The 25,574-nt window shown below is 37.8% G+C and overlaps 1 protein-coding gene across 1 annotated transcript in view; it reads left to right on the top strand.

Annotated features, from left to right (window-relative positions):
• The window catches only part of LOC149788505 (uncharacterized), an 89,428-nt gene that overhangs the window by 32,355 nt on the left and 31,499 nt on the right, over positions 1-25,574 (top strand). Inside the window, exons 5-8 of the mRNA XM_089973523.1 lie at positions 13,223-13,335; positions 14,454-14,695; positions 16,266-16,737; positions 17,270-17,607. Coding sequence (XP_089829649.1) covers positions 13,223-13,335; positions 14,454-14,695; positions 16,266-16,737; positions 17,270-17,607 — 1,165 coding nt within the window. The remainder of the gene's footprint in view (positions 1-13,222; positions 13,336-14,453; positions 14,696-16,265; positions 16,738-17,269; positions 17,608-25,574) is intronic.

Here is a 25,574-nt window from a genome sequence, read left to right as displayed (position 1 = left end):
GTTAATTTTTTCGCTTTCCTCTTGTGAAATTCTGGTCACAAAATTTCTACAAACACTCATTGAGATTTCGCTCTTGCATGTCACTGCCAAACATCCATGTAGATCTTTTTTTGCAGTTTGTTTGTTAATCCTTAAATATTACTTTTCAAATGGGGTTTAAATACTTCTCTCTGTGTTGTCCTACGTTTGACTCCTAGCCAAGCTGTTTTCTTAAATGACATGGTATGCCACCTCAATGACGAGGGTCCCAATCCACTAAACGTAGTTAGTGACAATGCGGAGAACTTTCTGCTCCCACTCATGAAGTGACACACCGCAACTGAAGCAGTTGACTTTATCTCCTTCGCCCAAGTAGAAAAGTCCTGCTCTGGCTAATTCTTCGGGGAAAGGTCCTCCCAGATATTTAGGTCATTTTCCTTGGAACGTTTGAAATCGAATTTCAAAGTTTCAGTATTCAGGTAAACGAACAGGGAACGAATATTTTTTTTTGCTAGACTCATTTCGATGAGGGTATAGTGAAAACCGCAGGAGTTTGCTTTAGTTTTGGATGACATCCGTAAGGTGGTAGCTGAATGGTTTCAATTGGAGGATGACACTGACGGTGAAAATCAGTAAAGTGATAAGTTTTTCTGTAACGAATGGCACTGGTTTCGCATCCGTTAGGTTTGACACGCACATCACCACTTTCCATGGTAGGTGTTGTGTAAGTAGTAGTAGTCATAGCAAAGTTCTCATGATGCTCTATTGCATCGCTGAGGTCACAGCGTACGGCATCGCTCTCATCGCAGAGCCCAGCATCGCACTCCACTTGAGAATCACCGAACTTGAATGATGCCTGTTTAAAACGATTCATCTTTCTCGCTTGGTCTTGGTAGTTACAAGGAACTACTGGTCTTGGACGGTGTCTCTTTTTATATGCTGATCAATATGGACGTCTGTACGGCAAGGTGAAGTTGTTGGGAAGTAGCACTCGCATCTGGTACATGATTTGATACACTTTTTACAACGACCGACAGACGATTTAGTGTGTGGGTAAACGTACAATCTTGTGCGGTTCGTAGGTGGTCACTTTAAAGTTTCCATTCTATCCAGACTGCAAAGCTTTTTTCAGCACGCGAAAGTTCACCACTCTACTGGTGCGATAACTGAGAATCAATCCTTTCACGTTAAACTCGTGTGTACTTCTCCTTGTCTGTCATGGTATTCGTAGCCGTAATTTTTAGGACCGTCACTAGCAAAACTTATAATCTTGTTTTCAGGGTGTTGGGCCATCCAGGCTCCTAAACGGTCTCCTTCGATATCAGGGTGACGGTGACCCAGGCGGTCGATGTAGATGCATCTGTCCGTGACAAAGTACAGGACGCAATCTCCTAACAGTTCTAAAGCTTCGTACAGCTTTAAGCGTGCATAGGCTGTCACGTAGGCCGCAGTGATAACATTTCCAAATTCGTCGGCTTCTGCAAAGTCCAGTCCTTCTTCGTAATTGACTAAAATCAAGTCCTCACGAACGACGTCCAAGTGTTTCGTGTATTTAATTTGTCGTGAATCATCTGAAAGTAACGGGAAGGTTCTGTCAAATACTCTCTCTTGGATAAACACGATCGTTGTGCCATTTTACCCCACAAGCAATTAAACATCACTTTGGCAAACGATCGCCTTACTTCGCTTTTCTCCGCGTGGTCTAAAGTGATGCCTTCCTGCTCTCTGTATTTCTATTTGAATATAATTTGTTCTTTGGGAGTGTGGCACCAGTAAGGATAGCCGCTGACGTCTTGTTTCAGTTTCAAAAAGGCATTCACTAGTCCGCAAAAATGCCTTTCTGTGTCTCGTCTCCCTTGTGGTACTGTTCTGTCTTAGAAAAATTGCATATTTCGTACACTTCTAACAGCTGGTATCCTAATTCCAGAGCTTTGAACAATTCCACGCTGACCCATGTTCCCGTTAAGGCGCGTTCTTCTTGGGTGTGCTGTGCTGACAAGATTGGTCTTGAATGCACGTTTCGGCACTAGTTCAGCAAAAGGGGAACATCAGTTTTCCTTGACAATGGTGAGGTAAAACTGGATGGTGCAAGTCCATTGGAGGCACAACTTTGCACTTCATCAATCCTTCCTATTGTCGAATGTTGTCCAGGTCGATGTGTTCCGTCATCAATTGCTGGTGCCCTGCGAGAAACCGACAATATTTCCACACGTATGGATACAGCGAATATATAAATTTATTTCCTTTCTCGTCGTCGGGTTGCTATAATAAACAGGTGGCATTCGTCCGTCCTCCGTACAAACTGTCCTGCGGTTTCTGTAGGTCCACCAACTTGTAACTTTCCACGATGCGTTTAAACTCGGGATCGGTTTTCAAACGGTGATCGTACTCGCGTTTCCACATTTCCACCACTTGGTATCCATGTAAGCCGTGGTTCTAAATTTTCTAGAGGACCAATTTTCCGTCTTTCGAATGTGGTAGTACTTTGGTTGGGTGTAGACACTCTGGGTCTGGATTCTGAGTCACTCATGTCATCTTCAAAATCGCTGACATGAATATGAACCAAGACTACTGTGCGAGGAGATAAATCACGTTTCTGCCTCTTACTTTCTTCTCCTTTCTCCACGAAATGATGCGACCATTTCTTCTGGACTGAAAAAATCAAATAACTACATTTTAAACGCCATGGGTCCCTATATTCATGTCAGACCGTGTCTTCCCTATATATAGGTTCAATGTCATCCTTCCCAGTATTCACTTCACCCTCAAACCGACCAGAACGATGGAAGAGCCCACACAAATCGAACTTCTAATCAGAGCTTTGCGAGGTGTCATACCAAAGTTTTCTTCTGACAAGCCGACTGGGTACTTCCATCCTTTCGAGATAAAAGTCAAGATAATTGCTATATCTGTAAGAAGAAAGGGCAATGGGCCACATAGTGTCCAGACCGTCAAAAGAGAAAGACATGTGCAAGAAGGGACAAAAGTCAATATACATTTTATCATTGTCAAGAAAAAGTACATTGGTCTTCTGAATGCTCTAAAAAAAACAGAACCAAGAGGAAAAAGGGGATCAGAACAGGTAGAAGAAGGGATATTATCCCAAAAGGGAGAACACATGCACGTCCAGAATGAGAAAAAAGAGAAGAAGAGAAAACGAGTAGAATGTGAGGCAGAAAAGGACAAACCTGTGAAAGTGAAGACATTCAAGAAACAGAGAGAGAGAGAGAGAGAGAGAGAGAGAGAGAGAGAGAGAGAGAGAGAAAGAGAGAACATAGACATAGAAGAAGTCTATAAAACTTTTTAAAGTATGTTTTGTGTTGTGAATTAGATTGTAAAATTTGTATCAGAATAAACGAGAAAGAAGACGTAGGTGTCTCTTGGATTTGATTTTTTAGAATACGGACCTTCACTCACGCATTCACACACGTTTATCATGGGGCAAAAAAAGAGATTTCGAGTTTATATTGATTTTGGCAAAATGAATGTTATCTTTTTTCGGTAGAAGTGGGCGGCCCTGAAAAGGACCGTTGTGTGTGTGTTTTTTTTAAAAAAAAAAAACAACAACTCAGAAACGGAACGTAATCCGCTTTAACTGCCTTAAGCCTTTTCCACGGCCAAGGCCTGCTTCTGGACCTGCTCCTGTCAATGATTTCGCAGAAGTGTTATCTCCGGTGTAGCAACAGAATTGGGCTCGGAAAGGACTTTTTCTCTTGGGTCACATTAAAAAGTCTGATACATTTGTTTCAGACTCCTTAGTTCTGCTAAAATATCTAAGAGTACCATCACCGTTTGACTTTTACAATCCTTCTTCTGTCTTAGACCGTGTTTATTCTCTGCCGATGCCTCTTCTTTCTGTCTTTTCCTACTTGCCTCTTCTTCTTCTTCTTCTTCTTCTTGCTGCTGTTGAAGGAGAAAAACTTATTCCACTTTTTACCGCCGATGTAAAAAAAATCCAATTTTTCTCTCTGTCTCTCTTTAAAATCCTTGACCTGTGGTCAATAAGAAGGTGGCGAAGGTACTGATATTGGATCAAAATCTTGAGAATTAGATAGAAAATGCACTAAATCCAAAGGAAAATTGGTCTCTTCTGGAAGTAAGACTTGACTTTGGTTGTCGCTGCTATACCATCGCTTCTCGTCTCCACTGACGGTGCACCCCAATTCATCATCTTCTTAGTTTCCATCATGTTTGAAAATTCTTTCGCATTGATTCACTACATACAGACGCTAACGCATATATATATATATATATATATATATATATATATATATATATATATATATATATATATATATATATATATATATATATATATATATATATATATAGAAGGTGACGTCACAGACAACTCTCGACGGATTGAAAGACAGACTCAGTGCTGTGACTAAATTTTGTAACGCGTGTTTGGATTGGTGAAAAAGCTCAATCCGTTTCGATTCGCTCTTCCACTATAAAGAACATTGGTTCACTGCATTCTCTTCACCTGTTCTCGTCACAAGATATGGACAAACGTTGAAGCATCTACTATGCTTTTCAACCCGGACTTCCCATGTATGCCAAATCATCATGGACAACTATCCGGATCACCGATAACAGCGGTTGGAAAAGAAGAATCTAAGTTGAGAGACAAGTCTGTCTGAAGAGAGTCCAGAAGTCAGAAGAAGTTTGAGGAAAATAAAATGACATATTTGACGCCCTCTGTGTTAACGGAATGATGTTAACATAAAGTCAAAGGCCCTTTTGAGTGCCACTCAAATGCATCGAAAAGATTTGCTGTCTTGCTTTTGCGAGCCCTGGCGATGAGAAGAGCACAAACTGAATTGGGAACATGGAACTTGTTTCATCGGAACTTTACTTGGGTGGTTGTGGGTTTGCCACCGCAGAGAAATCATTGACAGAAACTGTTTTCTGCGATATCATTTCGATTGTCATTCGTATTTTTATAAGCAAGCCTTTATATCGCGTGCGATGCCGCATGCAAACTCGTACTGCAGATTCAACTCTAACGCGTAATAACAGAATATAATCGCCGAAACTTGTTTGCAATGTGGCTCAAAGAAATTTACATGCGAGAAACTTCCAGTTTTGAACCTTCCAGGTGCATTGGTTGACGTGTATGCGTCTCGCGCGCGTGTTTCCCAAAATAGATCAAACTCAGCGGTGATAGCACTGATGCTTTAATAAAGGTATCTTGGGTACTAAGGAGTCCATATCCTGGTGAAAAACACATCTCTAGATACAATTTATGTGGGTCTGGAACTCGGCTGGATGTAACAGGATGATCCGGATTGGGATTAGATTATAATGAAGACACTAAAAGCAATTTCCTGGATTTCTTAATATGACACCAAACTCTTGCGCATACATTTCAGCAATAGTTTTATCAAAATAATGCGCACTGAGTTGAATAACATACTAGGAAAACGATATTGCTAATAAATAGAACGAATCATTGCATGTAACTCAACAAGTAATCAATAAGAATTAATTAATAGAAACTAAACAAATATGACTTACTTTTAGATATATTACCAATGTTGATCAACATTTAGAAATTAACATAAAAACGAAACGCGTTTCATCTACCACCAATGGTATCAAAGTATGAATTTAAGCAACTTTGAATGAGTTATTACTCCGCAAGGGTGAATAAAGGATGGCATTTGTATAAATACGTGTATTATTTCATCCATAAGTAGGGGATTATTTTCACTTAAATAGTAATAACGAGTACATATGATTTTTACTCAGATAATGATTGGAAGTACGGTACAAGATTATTATTATAATAACCAGGTTCGTATTTGTATCTGTATCCGACAATAATAATCTCTTAGGACTGTAAGAACTAATATTTTTCTTCCTTTACGGAACTGTAAGAACTAATGTATTTTCATCCTTTATAGGACTCTAAGAACTAATATCTTATAGGACTGAAAGAACTAATCTCGTTTCATCCTTTACAGAACTTTAAGAACTAATGTATTTTCATCCTTTATAGGACTCTAAGAACTAATATCTTATAGGACTGTAATAACTAATCTCGTTTCATCCTTTACAGAACTTTAATCACTAACGTCTTTTCATCCTTTAATACACGCAACATTTGCATGAATTCAATTCTTTTGTCAGTCATATATTGACTAACATGAAAACAGACTACAATTTATCTAATAGCATGCTATATGACATAGGTCTGACTATCTGTAAAACTTCAATTAAATACTGTAACATCCTTTGCATCACACAATTCTATATCATAATACGGATAGCCAAAAGAGAATACAGTTTTATATTTTTGTGTTGTACTAAACCTTTTTGTGTTGTGACGTTGCTACTCGTCTAGACGTACCATGACTATAGTGCAATCAACGGCAGGAGAGCTCAAGTTTATCTGTTTTCCCATTGCAAGCACTTTGCTCGTGCAGCATGCGGTGGATCTAACTCAGTGTTCTGAAATAATGTAAGACTTAAATAAGATAATCTTGGTCACTGTTGGAAGCGGAAAGGAAACTCGAACACTTTATGATTGGAGCACTGATACATTTTTCCGTAAGAGCATTGAAAGCTCTTTTGTGCCACGAACCCCAAGACACGTTTCATTTGGTTTCATTGTCCTAATTACGTCTGTCAATGGACAAGCTATATCAGCGAGAGTTAGAACGAATTTTTCGTAGATCCGGATTAATCCTAGCAAATACCGAATTTGTGTTCTGGTTTCTGTTATAGCAGCATCTCTGATCTCTTCCGTTTTGTCTGGGTGGGGTTTAATCGGATCGACCCGCCTACTAGATAACCTAATATCTGGCATCGGGTTTTGCATTAATACGGTAATTTTGTTCAGTTGCCTAAATTCTATATAAAAAAGCAATTTCCAATAAACGACCAAAGCCTGGAGAAAACATAAACTCTGCACTTTAGTATAGTCTCAATAACAAACATGTCTGCGAAACTGCCTGCGAAAAGCGTATCTCCCGAGAAGATTTTGTCTGCAAGATACTACAATCCGCGCGGTTATTAGAAGGGTGAAACAGTCATTGAAAAGTTAGAGAACGTTGTCAGGTGAGGGCTGCCCAATCAAGCATTATGTCAGATTTATTTATCTGCCCAGAGGAAAATTTCTCATGGATGTTTCCACACCAAACGATGTTCACCAGGCTGATATCTTGTTTCTCTCGAATTATCGGATATGAGTAAAACATACACATATAATCATAATCTTTTTGGAAGATGTCAGCAGATAAAGGAAACCGAGCTGTTCACCTCCTAGGATTTAACAGATGTCGCAGACGCGTTGGAACATATAAATGTACGTAGCCCGTTAGCATAACCGCTGATTCTGCAGGTGTATGTGCTCAAAGAATTTCTCAGAGACGTTTCGGAATTCTTGGCGAAACAATATGAGCTAGTGTGTTGTAGACATGCCGGTGTTCATGGTGATGAAACTGTTGTGGAACGATTTAACCATACAGTTGCGAAATAATAGTTTGGACATCAGTAAGCGCAGGAATGGTTTATTCATGATTGGTCTCGAGAGATGGTCACATATAGCGTCTGTTCTATCAGCACTGAATAATGAAATTACACATATGATCGGGTTGAAACCAACTGACACGATTCAGCAGACATTGCCGCCCACAAAGCGGCTCTGAGCCAGAAAGCGATTTCACAGTCACTTGAGTTAGGCTTGGTCGGTAACAATCTGGTTCGGTATCTATATCTCCCTAGGGGAGCTTGAAGGCGGACAACATTGCGCTACTGACTCTGTATGGTCCATTGATGCATATACGATATCAGACTGAACTGATATTCCGAGGCAGCCAACGTGTTACCATCTAGCGCCATTGGACAAATGAATGGCAAAGCCACCAAATAGGGCATTTGTGCAAGAGGAGTTAAATTAGTTCCCTAGATTACTGCAGTACAAAAAACTAATATGGGAATATGGGCTTGCTTGTACGCGTAAGTAATGATTCAATGAGAGCAAATCAAATGCTTGGTATGCATCACGGACAAGCTAACATCGTTGCATCGATATACACCCATGCGATATTTTCTTTGATCGAATAAGGTTTTCAGCCTATGTGAATTCACATTGGTGCCGCAGGCACTACAGGTACATAACCCACTTGAGATCTTTCGCAACCGAAACCCGAAGAACTCCATTGTATTTATTGATGTTTTTACTCGATCTTAGTTTTTGATAACAGTGAGCATCCCATGCAATGTCCAACGCTGAAAGGTAATGTGCGGAATTGAGCTAGTACACACGTATGGCGGTGTCGCGAGAAAAAGCCCCAAAAGATACTCACGAACAGCAAATGATCCGTAAGCAAATACAGCTCGAGGTAGTTTCGTCTACCAAACGCGTACCAGACCTTGGTCGCTTGCGTGTAGTCATTGGCGGAAATGTCTTCGCACCACAGCGACGAATGGAAGGTTTCAATCAGCGGCAAATTAGTTTCAGAAAACTTATCCCAGTTGATAATATGCTCATAGGTAAAGATTCTTTTGCGTGTGACCAGGTGTAACCTGGAACATTCAGTTCCATTGATATCGTTGGGAGCGCCGCCCTATGAACGAGTAATCGCAAATTGATCATACCAAGGTTGTTGACGAGATTATCCAGACTGGAATTAAGAAATTACATCGGGTCAATTAACTGTAGCCTCACCAGCTGAAACTTCATGTATTTTCCATGGGGGTGGGGGGGCAATGAGAAGTATTGCCGTTTTCGACTCCGCTGAGATTCTTTGCATGAATAAATGACCATGGCACCAACGCATTTTATGAACCACAACCGGAATTATTTTATTACCTGAGTAAATTCTCAGCTGTAGATTGCATGCGTAGTGCGCAGTTTCTCTGCATGAACCTATCACGTGTCAGTTGCATAGGAGGTTTGAGACCCGTGTGTACCTAAGGAACCATCATAGATCCAACAATGAGTCGCCCCGGAGAAATTTATACTCTCGTTATGGATCATTATCATATCAACAGGCAAAGAGAGCTGTTGTCAAATCCATTTCGCTGTGGCCTCGAGCGATTTAATAAACACTGTCCTGAGATATAATAATGCCAGCTCAGTTTGTCCATCACATCTAGCTACAAGCCAAACTCGTATTGAACGTGTTTCAGCAGCGTAAGTCGTTTGTAACTGAACCGTAAGGGCGTCAAGAAGCGAAGATTCCACGGGAATATTCAAGTATTCAAAGTCGGCGTAAATGACCTGCGACTTTTACCTTCCGTTTCACCGTGGTGAAATTCAGAATATTCTGTCTAGGTTTTGGCGTGATTGTACAGCAGCAAAAGTCACGACCATGAAGTAGTTTGTTGGGTGCAAAATGAACAATGGTAACATAGACATGGGAGGTTTCTTGACTAGTGCTAACCGTGCTAGTAAATAATTCGAGAAAGATCTTTTATCCATACGTGATGCTACCCCGTTGCTGAGATATTGGAGCCATCCACGATTACCATCTTGCTCAATATCAGCAGACCCAATGTCTGCCCGTACACATGCCTCTTTGCTTTGTACATGTGGGGACTGTTGTTCGGTGTATAAATATCACCGCTGAGTTCTCCCAACTTGTTCAGCATGATATTAGAAACGTGTATAGGAAATTTTATGTTGCAAGACTCGAGGTCATCCACGTACTGTTCGTATTTTTGAAGCCGACATGATATATAACCAATAATAATGCCCGTGCAAACCACTGTTGTCGTTGTTCTCCATACTTATTACTGGCTGCGATAGAATGTACTTTGGCATGGGAATATAAATCCATTTGCGGAAAGACTTACTCAGAGAATTATAACGATGAACTTTTGAGGATCTTGAAAAAGTCGATAGTGAACCTGCTTGGGTGTATTTTCCAAAACTTCTCGAGGATCTTTGCAAAAGCTTGGACGATTTCAACACTGATGGTCTCAGTGACTTCACGGTTCAATACAAAACAATCATCTCTCTAAAACCACGAGATTGAGAATTTTAGCACATCTCTACTTGGTGAATTGGGACTTTCCATGGGGAAAAGCGACACAATAAAGTTTGGAACAAGAATAGTGTTCACCTTAGATCCGGAGGTGTCCGCGTTCTGTAATATTGATATGATTCCCGAACTCCGCCTGTATCGAATTCGTCTGGTATAATTTCCGCTCATCTTGTACATTGCATGTGCACCTTCAGCTCAGGAACTTGGACTCGTCGAGTTTGTGTTGTAGCCTCGGCGGCAGTGCTAGCTGCGATACGGCGGCGGCGGTTTTCCTCATCAGTAACCAAATATGCGATTTCAACCAGCCTTTCCCGTGAAGGAATCTTGATAAGTAACTGAGCTATTGTTGCTCGAAGATGCCTCACAATCAAGAGTGGCTCCTCGGGAGCACGTCATGATAATTCATATATCCTTATAACATTTTCTCTAGTGGATTACTTACGTTCATTCACAGTTGACGATACAGTTGTATGAAGGTGCCGCACAACCAGCCGTGGCTCAAGAAGAAGCCTTAATAGCGACATGATACCTGCCTTTGCTGTATCTCTCGGTAACCTAATTACATGTTCGCGCGCAGATTGCTTGAGTTGATTTAGAGTCAGCATTGCCCTATATAAAAATAGATTGTTTAATTGCATGTTTATCAATGAACAGTTTGTGATATCAGGATTGGAAACATCGTTCTCTTTGATCTATATATTTTGTTCGTGACAACATCGTCTATTTTTTCTTAAACGATATTGTCGGGGTTTTTTCCTACCATATCTTCCATATATGTATTGGCAAGTCTTCGCCGCTGCTAGCGATGATACCAGGCAACGTATCCGCATGGTCGGCATAGATAAGAACTTCGATATCACATGTAAGGCATGGTCGAACACCGATTCCAATGCTTAACGTGAGGAAGTGTGATTACGATATTCATAATGACATGTTCTATTATAAAGTTCATGTTTTCCAAAGTAGATGCCTTTGCATCTTTAGCTTCACGATGCCATCGAACTTATATAAGTACGTGGAAACATTTGGTGTCTAATTGAATTAAGGCTGCGTCATTCAATATGTTTTCTTACTATTCTATAGTCTTACACTAAATAACAGAAAACGTAAAACCATAAATACTAGTCAAATTCAACAAATATTTTATTTCACTAGAATATAAAGTGAATATCTAAATGAACATACTTCGCGACTTAAATCCCAAAATATCCTATCAAAAGTCTAACGTATAAATTCCAGTATTGAATGTGCTGATGTACCAACAGTCTTGATGTAGCACAATACTATAATCCGGAAGGTCTTTAACAGTTTTAGTTCAAAAGTCAATAAGCACTTTGTAATCTCAAATGAATAAGTGAAATAAATAAATCCTCTCAAATTATTACTGAACACAAATACTGATTCTACCAGAGAGATATTTAGATTGGACTGAATCATTTTGATGTAAACAACCGTATGTAAATCCCCACCTACGTAGCCATAACATTTTGTTAAAACAATTCCATCATCTTAATGGAACATTACCTCAAACTGTAAACAAGGTCAGGCATATTTCCTTAAATTTTAGCGAATCAGTCTCATAAATATTAGGGAGACAATGAATTATTCCAACGGAAAAACCAATGTCCTGAATTCAAATCCATGTAAGCATGTTGTCTACAAAGTATCATTATCTTATAACCTAATCTACAATTTTGGACAAATATGAGATATGCAAACGGTTGTTTATAAATAATCAATCAATCTACAATCAAAGACAAAAGTTAAACACACAATAAGAACATCCATAACAATTTGTATCGTTTTTCTATTATGCTCTGCATCCGAGAGAAGACTATATAATCCATAGGATAGTGTATGATACAAATCCATGACTTATATTGTACTTTTTATTGATGGTGAAGTATAATGTTTCATAAATCTCTGCTAACTACACAAACTCAGTTTCCTAATCCCGACTGAATATGTGAGGTGCCTACTCGAACAAAATGTTCTCCAAGAAGGCATTAGGGGCCAAACGTGCCCTACAAGTTTATGTTACTAAGTATCACACCATCACATACACGACCATCCCTTCTACGTGTATAGTCAAAACCAAAAAATGGTGAACGACTTGTCACCTTCAGATACGTCTGCTATGGTGTCGTGTTCTTTATGGTCCAGGATATCATGGTAACCATCACACAGGGCCAACTGTCTTTCTTCTATATCAGTGTGGCTTTTTTGTATTATTTCTCAAGGTCAGTGAGTATGAATGTCATCTGTATATTATATGTTGAAGGCATTTCACTAATTGCTCTTCGCTGTTTACGCTTGACGATTCGCTCTCAACGATGTACGTTTCGCTGTTTTCGCTCACAGGCGATTCAGTTAACGTCAGCGACTAAAGTTTTCTTGTACAATATCATGCAATGACCTTTTTTGTACTTTATTTTATTCTTCGCCTAATTTTCGTCGTGCTCGCTCTAACACAATCCATAACCCAGTTAATCTATCAAAATGCCCTGACTACGTATTTGAAAATTGTACAGAGTATCTTTTGGGCCTCCGTAATAAATCGATATGAACGGATAAAAGCAAAATAGCGTGTAAATAGTTTCTGTGACGTTACAAAGACACCCTTGGTCTGTTAATTGAATTCCCGCATTAGCCGCATATTGGAATCATTTCAGAAAAATATGTAACAAACTGTGACTTTTCGAATAGCATTATGATATTTCCTTGCAATTTTTTAATATTGATAAATTTATACGTTGCCAGCCTATTCCAGACTGTTCGTATTTACAAGCTCACAGCATGTCAGCCCCGTGTTGAACCGCAATTCAGTATGTACAGAGAAAGTGTTGTTGTTGCACGTGAACGAGTTCCGCGCGTGGAAACCTTCAAACACGAGGATCCTTGTGACTGGGCCAGACGTAAACACAAAACGGCTTATTCGTCCACGCGCGGGATGCAATTACGGATGTACACGTCTGCACAAATCACCAATGGGAAATGGTCATGGGGTTAGAAGGGGTTTAAGGAAACTGGAGTCTCTCAGCTGGCCTCCCTCAAAACCTCATTTGGTAGCAGTCTACTCCTTTATATATATTCCAACTTTTTTACTGTCTCGTTAATGACTGCACAATCAGTTGTCTTTGCATAACCTATTCATATACTTGCTTAACTACTTTTTCGCATTCAACCTATTTCTTCAATGCAGACCACTCAGGTATACATCCAAATTTTGATTGCTTTGTTTTCAGCTGTTAGATTTTAACCCTGGGATAGTTAAACATACTGGTCTCAGCTGTGACAAATGCGTACACCGACTGAAGGAGCAGAAGCCATGGAAATACGGCGACACCTTGCATCTGAGGTAGGAGGCATTCGACAACGACTGTAGATATAACAGGAAACATATGTACAGTATTATAGTTTGACCACATATCAAAATATGGAAAACTACTTTTGTATTGAACAATTCGACTTTAAATCATACATACATGTGCATGCATGCATTCATACACCAATAAATACATACATACATACATACATAAATACATACATGCATGCATACATACATACATACATAAATAAATACATACATACATACATACATACATAAATACATACATGCATGCATACATACATACATACATACACACACACATACATATATACATACATACATTACATACATACATACATACATATACACAAACATACATACACACATACATATATACATACATACATACATAAATACATACATACATACATATACACAAACATACATACACATACATACATACATAGATACATACATACAGACAGACAGACAGAAAAGCAGACAGAAATACACAAAAATCAAACCCACGGCATCAGTTGAGTACATCAGTTCAGGATCCCCACTTGGCTGAATGGTCTAAGGCTCTCGCCTTTACAGATCAGTTCACTGACCACCATATATAGCCAGCCTATCATGTGTAGAAAAAATGGCGTTAAACCCACTAGGCACAAAGATAAACAAGATCAGTTCAGCTTTAATATATTTATCCATAAATATTCAACCCCGTTCTTGTGGAAGTTTCTTGAAATCTCTTGACCAGTAATAGTTATGTGCGAACTAAAATAAGATGGCCAAAATTATCACCTTCCAAAGTCTTAATTGCGTTACTGATTTGGGTTCGTGGAACAATAGATATGCAGAAAACTATCGGTGTAAGCAGACACTGTGTCATGCTATATGTAGAGTTTTCTAATTTACAGGGACATGGTATCTGCAGTGTATTTTCTAATACACTGTGACATGGTATCTGCAGAGTGTCATTTCTGATTCACCGTCACATGGTATCTTCAGAGTGTCATTTCTGATACACAGTGACATGGTATCTGCAGAGTGTCATTTCTAATATACTGTGGGATGTGCTCTGCAGAGTGTTATTTTCTAATACACCGGATCATTACATCTGTAGAGTGTCATTTTCTTTTCAGGATGAGTCGTTGGATCCACACAGTGCAAAATGCCACATGCTCTACTACAAATTGTGAGTCCCCACTCTCCGGGGCAACATCAAGCCTAAGCAAGACTTCTCCAGATTCAAAAATCTCTTTGACTGAGGTGTCTGTCGGAGAGAATCCAGATGTTTTGAAGTCCAAGGAACGAATCAGAGAAGTTGAGAATGTTCAGATTAACCAACTAATGTCACCGTCAAGAATCCAGTACAATTTAGATGGTAAATTTATTTTTATGCACGTCGATGCTAAAAATATTGATGACTAGTATATAGGTTGTAGAAAAACGTGGAGGTGTTCCAATAAAATGGAAATGGAATTCTTGTCAAGAAATATAATTATCACACAGAATGTATAGCAAAAATGATACCATTGAATATTAAACTAAATTCTCATCCTTCTGAGAATGGGCTCAATGATTAACGTGTACCACACGCGATGGAAAAGTTGCGGGTTGGAATCTCACCTTCGACTACGCAAGAGGAAGCTATCGTAGCGTTTCTCTGAGCAAGGCCCTTTATTCCAGATTTTGGGGCACTAATGAGCTTTCATGTGTTGTTCTGCCGTAAAACATGAAACCGAACTAATCGAAACGTTTCCTTCTTGCTAGAATCACATTCATTGTATCATAAGAGCTGACATTCGTTGTATCATAAGAGTTGATTTTCCGAGGCCGAACTGTTAATTATTTTCTTCCTTTTTCTTCTCTGATTACTGTGAATGAATAGTTTTAAAAAACTTTAAATGTTCCCGAAATACATTTCAGCATTTATTTTAACAACTTGTCTAGTATTCTTGACATGTGCTTAAAATATTTGCACAAAAACATCCATTTGTCATAATAATGTTATATCTTCTTGCCTCTGCCACCTCAACCAACTGGCTACAGTAAAGTAATTATAGACGAAATGAACGAACCAAACTTATTCCTTGAATTGTTTGAATAAAAAAATATAATTGAAAAAAATAATTCGATCATCTTATGGCGTAAATGGGAAAACCTTTAGCATTTATTAACTTTTCAATTTTCAAGGCTTATTTGAAAAATTACAAGGAAATGCAACCTTTAAAAATGGAATAGTGTAATTAGAAATATAGTAAATGGCCAAGATATATAATGCAATTTTTAAAGGAATTGAAACGCGTGAAATTAGACGGTAATTCGTAACTTGCAATATACTTTGCTTTAAAAAAAATATGAACGCTTCCCTACTGAGAAAGGGGATGTGTTCAATTACGGTTGTACTCGTGAAGTATGTATGTATGTATGTATGTATGTATGTATGTACGTACGTACTTACGTACGTACATATGTACGTACGTATTTACGTACGTATGTATGCATGCAGTTAGGTAGGTAGGTATGTGGACGGGTATACTACCTAGAGTAGTTTATCACTTAAAATATTACCAATGAAAAACAGTACATTATATTTTCTGGAGGGAAAACTTCACGTAGAGATAATTTTGGGAGACCCCTCTCCCCAAGCTTCGAAAATGATCTTTTTGCATCATTTTGAATCATTAATTTACAATAGGCATATCACAAATATAACACACAAAGTTGCAAACTAGCCTGCTGAGGATAAATCCATGGATGATTAAGTTATACGTTTTAACAAAAAGGTTAGCATTTGAATAATTGCTTGTGTGCTTTAGCTTTTACAACATTAGCTTAGTTCAAAAAGAAACAAATAAAACGTTGAAGTTACGACTTTCCAGCATTAACATCTTTCTAAAACACCAGACACTTCTTACTTTTATTTTAACTGATTTTTTATATATTGTCAGATAAGAATGACAAAGGCAAATATGACTCTTGTCTTCAAAATGAGACAAATACAGACACTACAAGCGCCTCGCAACCAGACCCATCTGAAAAGCTCAGCAAAACTTCAACCCCCCGGATCAGACCTATATTAAAATGTTGGAGTGATATTTGGCCACTCTCAACGAATGCTTACCTTCAGAGAAAAGAAATATCTAATAAATTAAAAAATAACCCAGAGGAAAACCCCAAAGAAAAGAACCATAACAAGTGCAAGGAAAAGACCAAAACATCAGTCAAAGATAAAATGAACGTAGACTCTGTTTGCATGAAGGAAGAGAAACAGGAAAAGGCGGAAGTAAAGGAGAAGATTAAAGCGCACACGCTACCGAGTATTTCATCCTTATCGCCACTAGAAAATCTTGAAGCCAAATCTTCGAGTTCAGATACCACACCTCAGATGCATCCCGTCAAGGACTCGTCAGAATCAAGACAGTAAGTACATGTCGTATATACCGAGGGAGTCCATACACACAGATTACGATGTCAACTGCACCAGTGGGTTTTGCGTAAGTATCACTAAGGCGTGGGAAGGATCTCCGACACTGCGATTGCTTTTGGAATGATAGAAGGAATCCCTCAGCTGCGTGAGGTCTAAACCTCATTATTCACAGGGGCCATACATTTGTTACTTTTAATTAATTATTTATTGTTAATTTTTACACCTGATGAAACAGGAAGGTATGCATGTTAGCTTTGATTGGCGTCCATTACTTTGTACAACTGATGTAACTGGATATCGAACATAGAACCACATATTCTTGTAACCAGAGCGTTGCCACTTCCCTATAAACACCTATATTTGATTAAAGGAAATAAAAGACGGATTTGGTATTAGTTTACGTAATTGTGACGTTTTACGATTAATGTGTTACTTCTGTCCCTGTTCCTTCTTATGCTGAAATTACCCGAGGGGGGTGTGTGTGATTGTTCTGGAATATTTAATCTTATTTCAATTATTTCACAGCCGGAATGAGTTGCTGGGTGATATCAATATTCCGTCACATTGGAATAAAGGGATCGAAAATATAGGCCCACACCAACCGTTGAATACTCGAGATGTGCCAAGTGTTTTAGCTGTCCCGAGTGTCCCAGATGTATCTGGTGTCCAAGATGTTCCAAGTTCCCCAGATGAGTATGTGTACAGTGATCGAGTTGTCCCGAATATTCCAGGTGTGCCTAGTGTCCAAGATGTTCCAAGATCACCAGATGTGTACAGTGTTCTAGATGTCCCTAGTGTCCCAAATGGCCCAGATATCACATGTGTCCAAGTCACTGGTGCAGATGCCGGCAAGTATAAGCACCGTAAGCAGGAAAAAGTTCTATGATCCAGTTTTGTATTATTATTCGGGTTTCAACTGGATGCTCTTATCAGCTTCAGAACGAAACTCAATCGACAAATTACTTGTCGGCATATTTAAATATATCCATAGTTTGATCGTACGTATCAAAGCTGTTTTCAGGTGAAAAATTTTGGTTTACTCCAACACTAGCCATGGTCTTCCATTAAAATTTAAAATTATAAGCAAACTAGTTTCCGAATAATTTGAAGTTAAAGTCATAAATAGGAAAACTGAATGTTGTTATAACACAGATTTCTCCATAAAACAAAATCATGCTCAAGATTATTGTAGCCATTGAAGTTTGAAGGCAGTAAGATAATAACTGGGTAGAAAACACACACACACACACACACACACAGATATATATATATATATATATATATATATATATATATATATATATATATATATATATATATATATATATATAGAGAGAGAGAGAGAGAGAGAGAGAGAGAGAGAGAGAGAGTGGTTTATATGATTTATCCCTTGATTTACATAGATTAAATACAATTTAGGATTAAAAACGTTGAGAGAACACTTTACTAAGTATAAACATAAGAACAGTAGTAAATGAACAGCACGTGTACATAGAAATGTGAAAGAAGTATAAATGATAACCCCGCCTCTGCATTCTCTCCTTGCATGTAACTGTTTATATCGATATGCCGATGAGGATCTACACTCATTGCATGCAACTATTTATATCGATATATCGATGAGGATCTACTCTCATTTTCTAACAATATCCGATGATGATCTGCTCTCCTTGCATGTAACTGTTTATATCGATATACCGATGAGGATCTACTCTTCTTGCATGTAACTTTTTATATCTATATACCCATGAGGATTGAGCTTTCCTTGCATGTAACTGTTTATATCTATATACTGATGAGAATCTGCTATCCTTTCATCTAACTGTTTATATCGATATACCCACGAGGATCTGCTCTCCTTTCATCTAACTATTTATATCGATATACCGTTGATAATCTGCTCTCCTTTCATATAACTGTTTAGATCGATATATCGATGAGGATATGCTCTCCTTGCATGTAACTGTTTATATCGATATACCGATGAGTATATGCTCTTTTGTATCCTAGGTCTCATTTAAGTCATGTTCTATTGCTAACTGTGATTCTGATTTTGCCTACTTTGCCATGAGTGTTTCGCTTGTCAACAATTGCTTGCTATCACACTTGAGACTATATATCTTATCAGATTCTAATTTATTCATGAAATATGGGCGTATAGCATCAAGATTTCGGACAGATTTGATAAAGAGCGAAATCCACCTATATCAACGAGGTGATCTTACATATGAGGGTGAGGGTGGGGTGCTCCCAATATTTTATTTAAATTATTATAGAAGTCCCATCCAGGTTCGATTCTGGTTCGAAGCCTAGTGTATCACTTGATTAGTAGTGCGAGATATATTTCCATCTGTCCTTGTATTCTACTCATCTGTGTATTTTCTCCCTTATTCCTCCCAATTCCTTCTCCTCTTCCTCCAGATTTCTCCAAATTCCTTCTCCTCATCTACTTCTCTATACTCCTTCTCCTCCTTCTCCACTTCTCCTCCTCGACTCCTTTTCCTCCTTCTCCACCTTCCATACGCCTTTTCTCCACCGACTAGACTTTGGTAGACTTTGAACTTTGGTCGACTCCGGCTGCTCTGCAAGTCTCACTTCTGTCTCCCCCTCTTGGAGACTCGGGATTCAACTGAACCGGAAGTTCTGTTCCATTAAAAGCTTTATGTAAAAACACACGGATGATACAATATTTTTCCTTAGCCCTCTCATCTCACGCTACACCCAGCATATCATCAGAAAACAGCTATTAAATTTTTTCGGTCACTCATTCATTCACATCGAAATACTCATAGTTCTGGTATGGTAAAACAACGTGGTAATAAAAGCACAGAATCAATTACTCCTCATACGTAGATGAATAAATTGCGCCACGTCAGTACATATTCCTAATCCCATTATAATAAACAATATTACAGCAATAAGACGCATTTCTTTACATTACAACTCATACAAAGTACACACATATTCAAATAGCCATGCTCTGATATATCCATAAGTCCATAGTAACTAATTAATCTTACATCCTTCTATCATTTTCCAAACTCACAATTCAAGCATGCGTACATTCTAACATAATGCATTAATAAATGTACACGTTTACTACGAAGTAACCTAATAGTGACTTAAAAAATTAATTCTGACTACAAACTAAAAATCGACATGGTTCTCTACATGGTACTCAAGCCCATTTTTCAAATAAGCCTGTAAATGAAACACTATAAAGGTGATTCGATATGCTAAACGACCCTAGTAATTAGTTATACATACTACACATAATTACAATTACAATGCCGTAATATTCTGCAAAAATCGAGCAAAAAACTTGCTGACCTTTCCGAAGCTTTTTCTTTCCTTAAAATCTCCTCTCTAAGTTCGACTGCCAAATTACGAGTGGCTTCCTCGGTGTAAGTGCTATATTACCCAGCAATCTGTCTAGGCGTAACTAAATTTGTTCTCAGAGTTCTCAAAGTTATAATTCGGATATAAAGTGTTATCATACCCTCTATCTCATTTCCGACTGGATATCGCTGTGAACCGATCCAATCGAACTTAGCGGACAATGTCCCTCTCGCTGTTTGTCAACGTGGAGATGGATGGAACACGCCTCGCTCACGCGGGCTTTCATCTGATCTTAGCTTACTGTAACACATAGGTGAGAAGTCGTGCGATCTAACGCATGTGCCGATTCAAGATTCTGGTCTTCTGGCTGGTCACTGTAACCTTGCATAAGAGATTAAATCGAGCCCACAGCAATGTTTAGACATCAAACACATGGCCGCGGAAATTATACATGTCTTAATATCTGGGCTTAGCAAACGTGACACCATACATAATAATAGAGAGGACCTATGCATATTAATATGGAAGACTAATACACATCAACGATAAAGACATCTACATCATAATGCAAAATACACATGCCTATTAATGAGGAGGATCTATACATATAAATAAGGAAGGCTTATACAATTTAATGAGATAGGAATATATATATATATATATATATATATATATATATATATATATATATATATATATATATATATATATATATATATATATATATATTGATATATTGATGAGGAAAACCTGTACATTTTAACGTGGATGACCTGTATATATTAATGAGGAAGACCTATATATAATAATGAGGAACAACCTATGCATATTAACGAAGAAGTCAAATACATATTAATCAGGAACGACTTATACATTTTAATGAGGAAGACCAATACATATTTTGATATAATATGGAAGACTAATACACATCAACGATAAAGACATATATATCATAATGCAAAATACACATGCTTATTAGTCAGAAGGATCATTACATATAAATAAGGAAGGATTACACATATTTTGGAGGAACGATCTATTCATATCGATGAAGAAGACCTATGCAGATTAAAGAGGAGGATCTATACATATTAAAGAGGAAGCCATATGCATATTAATGAGGAAAATCCATACATATTAATGAGGAAGACCTACGCATAATAATGAGGAAGCCATATACATATTAATGAGAAAGACCAATACATATTAATGAGGAAGACCAATACATATTATTGAAACAATCTTGCATTTCATTGTTGCAGTTTGTTACCACAATAGGCGCTATATTTTATTTTATAGGATTTTAATCAAACTTGGCAGATTTCTCATATCATTAAGATTTCGTATGCATGTTCAATTAGGAGGGAGATCCTCAAGTGTTAATGAGGTAACGTTGTACCTGATTTTTTTGATTGGTCAACACTCTGACGGTTCTATTTCTCACCAGATTATGATCAAACTTTTAGAATAGCCTTGTATCATCAAGGTGTTAGCAACGTTTGATTCTGAGCTTTCTACAGATATTTATGAAGTAATCTTCATCCCTAATTTTCCCAGACTTGGTAATTAAGCTTGCATCATCATGGTCATAGACGGGTTCTGTAATAAATTATATTTACGTATATTTGTGAAGTGATATTGCATTTGATTCGTCGAGCTTGTTACCTCTCGAGGGACTGTGATGCTGATCCGTTTAAAATGTGTTAAATAGGTTTATATCAAAGCGATGTTGAATGAGTTCCACTGTAAACTAGAGATACATGAATTATTTATGCCATTATATTTCGAATTTATTTTCATTAGACTATAGTATAGTAGGGAAAGGTAAAAAGATTGTTTACAGTGGATTGTATTCTAAGAATAATATATTAAAGGGTACCAAAAATGGTATTTGTCTGGTCAAAAACGTTCTAGTTTTCCCATCTGGATGGAATTTAGGCCACTTGATGTGTGACGTCATCAGATCATTCAAAGCTATCCACTTGTCTAACATGTATGATGTAAGTGATGTTGCACAATAAGTTCTTAATACCTGGTCATGAAAGCTTGTATAGAATGAAGGGATTTTCATGACTTGGTACGCATGGTATATTTTAGTTTTAAAAACCTGCATTTTTTTCGAGGTACAAAATCTGGCGTATTTTGGAATTATTTTTATCGTATTGCAATGAATTATATAAAGTCAACATTTTATTGACACGTGTTATCTAATAACTGAGTTGCAATGGTGGTGTGCAATATGACCGTAAATGTGTGAATTTGATAATGCCATACAATATCTTCTAAACTGGGACGATTCAAGTATAATATCAAAGTTCCTAGGTAAACCCCATTCCCTCCGTCCATGAAACTAGCACATTGGCTAGTTATTCACAGGTCAGCCCATAATGATAAGAGAATCGAACGTCAAAGTGTGCCTGGTAACTGATTTGATTAATCCTTTGGTCTATTGTTTGTTTAATAAAAAAATAATCAACAGGTGTACGAATTATTAGATATAGTGCGTTTAACATCAGCATGTGGATTGATATCTCAATGAAAAGCCTTAAATATTCGCTAAACATTTATATTTTTTAAATAAAATATATTTTGAAATGGTATTTAAAAGTTTCAATGCGAATCGTTTTTGTTTAGAATATTTAAGATTTTATGCTTTTTTAAAGTTATTCACGAGTCATAGGGGCGAGCTCATAGTCATTAGTGATGACATCATTACAGTATCTTTTTAGCAAGACATAATTAACAAGTCAGGATCATTCATTCATTAATAAAGTGCATTGTGCTAGATTTAATTACATTTATTGTCAACGTATACCTGACATCCTATTTCATTGCTTGCAGGCCAGACGTGATGACCTTTTGCATGTAGCTTCTATTCATAAATGAGTGTAATTTAAAAGAGGACCCCCCACCCCCAGCAAACTTCCCCAGCCAAAACAAATAAACAAGAAGAACGAAATAAAAAAATAAAAAAACGGTATCTTTAATAGTCTAAGGTTATTTTAACGCGTCAGTAATTTTGTGGAGGTTCGTTACATATTTTCCTAACCCTGCCAAGCTTGTTGTCTTGTGGTAATCCCCTCCTTTCGGACACTTGTCTGTTGGTCGGGTTTCCTTCCTTTATTCCCCAAAGTTAGATGTGATGAGTGACCTCTGCCCTATGGTCAGTAGCGTTGGTTGTTGCTCTTATTGTTCAATGAAAAATGTGTATCTGTTATACTAGACTTTTGGGCTTTTTTCTAAATGTGTTATGGCTGTCTTACCATAATTATTGATGTGTGCGTGAGTAATGTCTCTCTATTCTCTCTCTCTCTCTTTGTGTGTGCGTGAGTAATGTCTCTATTCTCTCTCTTGGTGTGTGCGTGAGTAATGTCTCTCTATTCTCTCTCTTGGTGTGTGCGTGAGTAATGTCTCTATATTCTCTCTCTTGGTGTGTGCGTGAGTAATGTCTCTCTATTCTCTATCTTGGTCACTTAATGATTGTCCTTTACGGATCTTTTTATTTTTCTTATTTTCTGGTGTTTGCATTTTTATATTGGCGTCATTATCTCCTTGGATAAATCACTACATTTATAGTAGGTGTCCTGTAGCTTCTTGTCGAAGTTCAGTTTGTAGTATTTTTTTCTGTGGATGTCTGTTGACTCTGCTACTTCCTTCTTTCGTCTTTTCTTCTCTAGTCCATCTTCGTTATTCCTTTCTCCTCCGTTTCTGGTGGTTGTACTTCTTTATTTTTGAGTGAATTTGTGAGTTTCCTGGTTGCTTCCATTTTTTGTCTTCTTGCTTTCTTCACCTCGCGCGTTGTCATCACCTATTTCTTCATAGACTGTTGTTTGTTGTAAGTTATAGCCTGTTGTTGTTGGTTTTGTTGTTGCTGTTGCTGTTTATTCTCTGTCGTTGTTGCGTCTTTGAGTTGCAGTGTGTCCTTGCCCACTGTCGACTCACCTCCTTGGTTGAATTTTGTTTGCTAAAACCTACGTATTGTCTTTGTTGTTGTTGTTTATTTTGCTACTACTACTGTTGCTGTCTATTCCTTTTGTCGTCCTTGCGTCACTGAGTTCGTCCTTTTTCCTCGGCTTCTCTCTCCTTGCCTGTTGCCACCATTACCTCCATTTGTTGTTGTTTATTGCCGTTTGTTTCATGTTGTTTTTGCTGTATATTCCCTAACGTCATTGCATGTTTGGATTGAAAGCGTCCTTTTTTTTCTGGTTTCCTCTCTTGACCCTTGATTGGTTGTTGATTGCTTTTATTTAGTACCTCTTGTTTCTTTTGTTTCTCCAACGTCATTGCGTCCTTGGGATGAGTTGCCTTTTTGTTTCGTCACCTTAGATTGTTGTTATATGTTCTTTGTTGCTGCTGTTGATTCACCGTCGTCATAGCGTCTTGTGGTTGAAATGCATGGTTTTGTTTCTCTGTCTGCTCCGTCTCTTTCGCATTCTGTTTAAGGGGTGAGTATCCATTCTCGCATTCGTAACCTTGATTTTGAGTTTGTTTCGAATCGTTCTGATGTAGATGTTATGGGCAGTACCGAAATTTACCATTGTGCTTAGGTGTGCTTAAGCACAGGGCCCCGTTGGCCAGGGGGCCCCACCTTCCTGGCAAAAAAATATTTTACGATGAATTTTTCAAATGTTTTTCAAAAGTCAAAACGTCCTAAACTTCCTGAGTATGTATGCCTGACTACCTGTGTAGGCCTATCGGGCCTACCTCTTTCAGGGCCCAAGTAAGGGGCCTCATAACTTAACTAGCACAGGGCCTCATTTGTCCTAAATCCGGCACTGGTTATGGGTATCTCATTAAGGCAAGTCCGATATGTTTAGTTCTTGTCTTTTTTTAACGTTCCTCAAGATGGGTGAGGGTTTCGTTAGTATTGAATATTTCTATATTTCCTACTCAATATAATCATTTTAAATACAATCTAGTATTCTTCAATATTAGTCTTCTACCCTATCATCTCGCCCCATCTTCTACATTCGTCTTCTATCTTCTACCCTATCATCTATCCTATCATCTCGCCTCCATCTCCTAATCAGTCTATCCCTTACAAGTCAAGGGATAAATAATTCAGACACACGATCTAAAGAAAACTGGCTACAAGACGTGTTTGCTGCTTGGCATAGATTCCTATCAAACAATTAAGTTTAAATATGTTTTGCAAATGATTTCATTTACAACTAATACGCACAATATACATATAAAACTAATCAAGATACAAGTAAGACTCTTATTAAGAGTGTAAATAGCATAATCTCTAAAGTAAAAATTAAACATAAAAAAATATATTTTTGAGGTATATCTTTAGGTATATGTTAGCAGTATCAAAGAATGATAAGGATTAGTACTACATTGTCTGATTGATTGAATTTCTGGGCATATATGGGGGACACGATTGAGCATACATTATGTGTATATAATGGAAAGAGGTGCATATATTTAATCAAGAATTAAATTTCAGTCCTTTCATTAAAAAATAGCTTTAATTACAATACACCGA

This window comes from Sinohyriopsis cumingii, chromosome 11, assembly GCF_028554795.1.
Source record: "Sinohyriopsis cumingii isolate HCF-2022 chromosome 11, ASM2855479v2, whole genome shotgun sequence".
NCBI classification, from domain to species: Eukaryota; Metazoa; Mollusca; class Bivalvia; order Unionida; family Unionidae; genus Sinohyriopsis; species Sinohyriopsis cumingii.
Note: the sequence above shows the minus strand (reverse complement) of the source record. Positions and strands in the feature narration are given on the sequence as shown.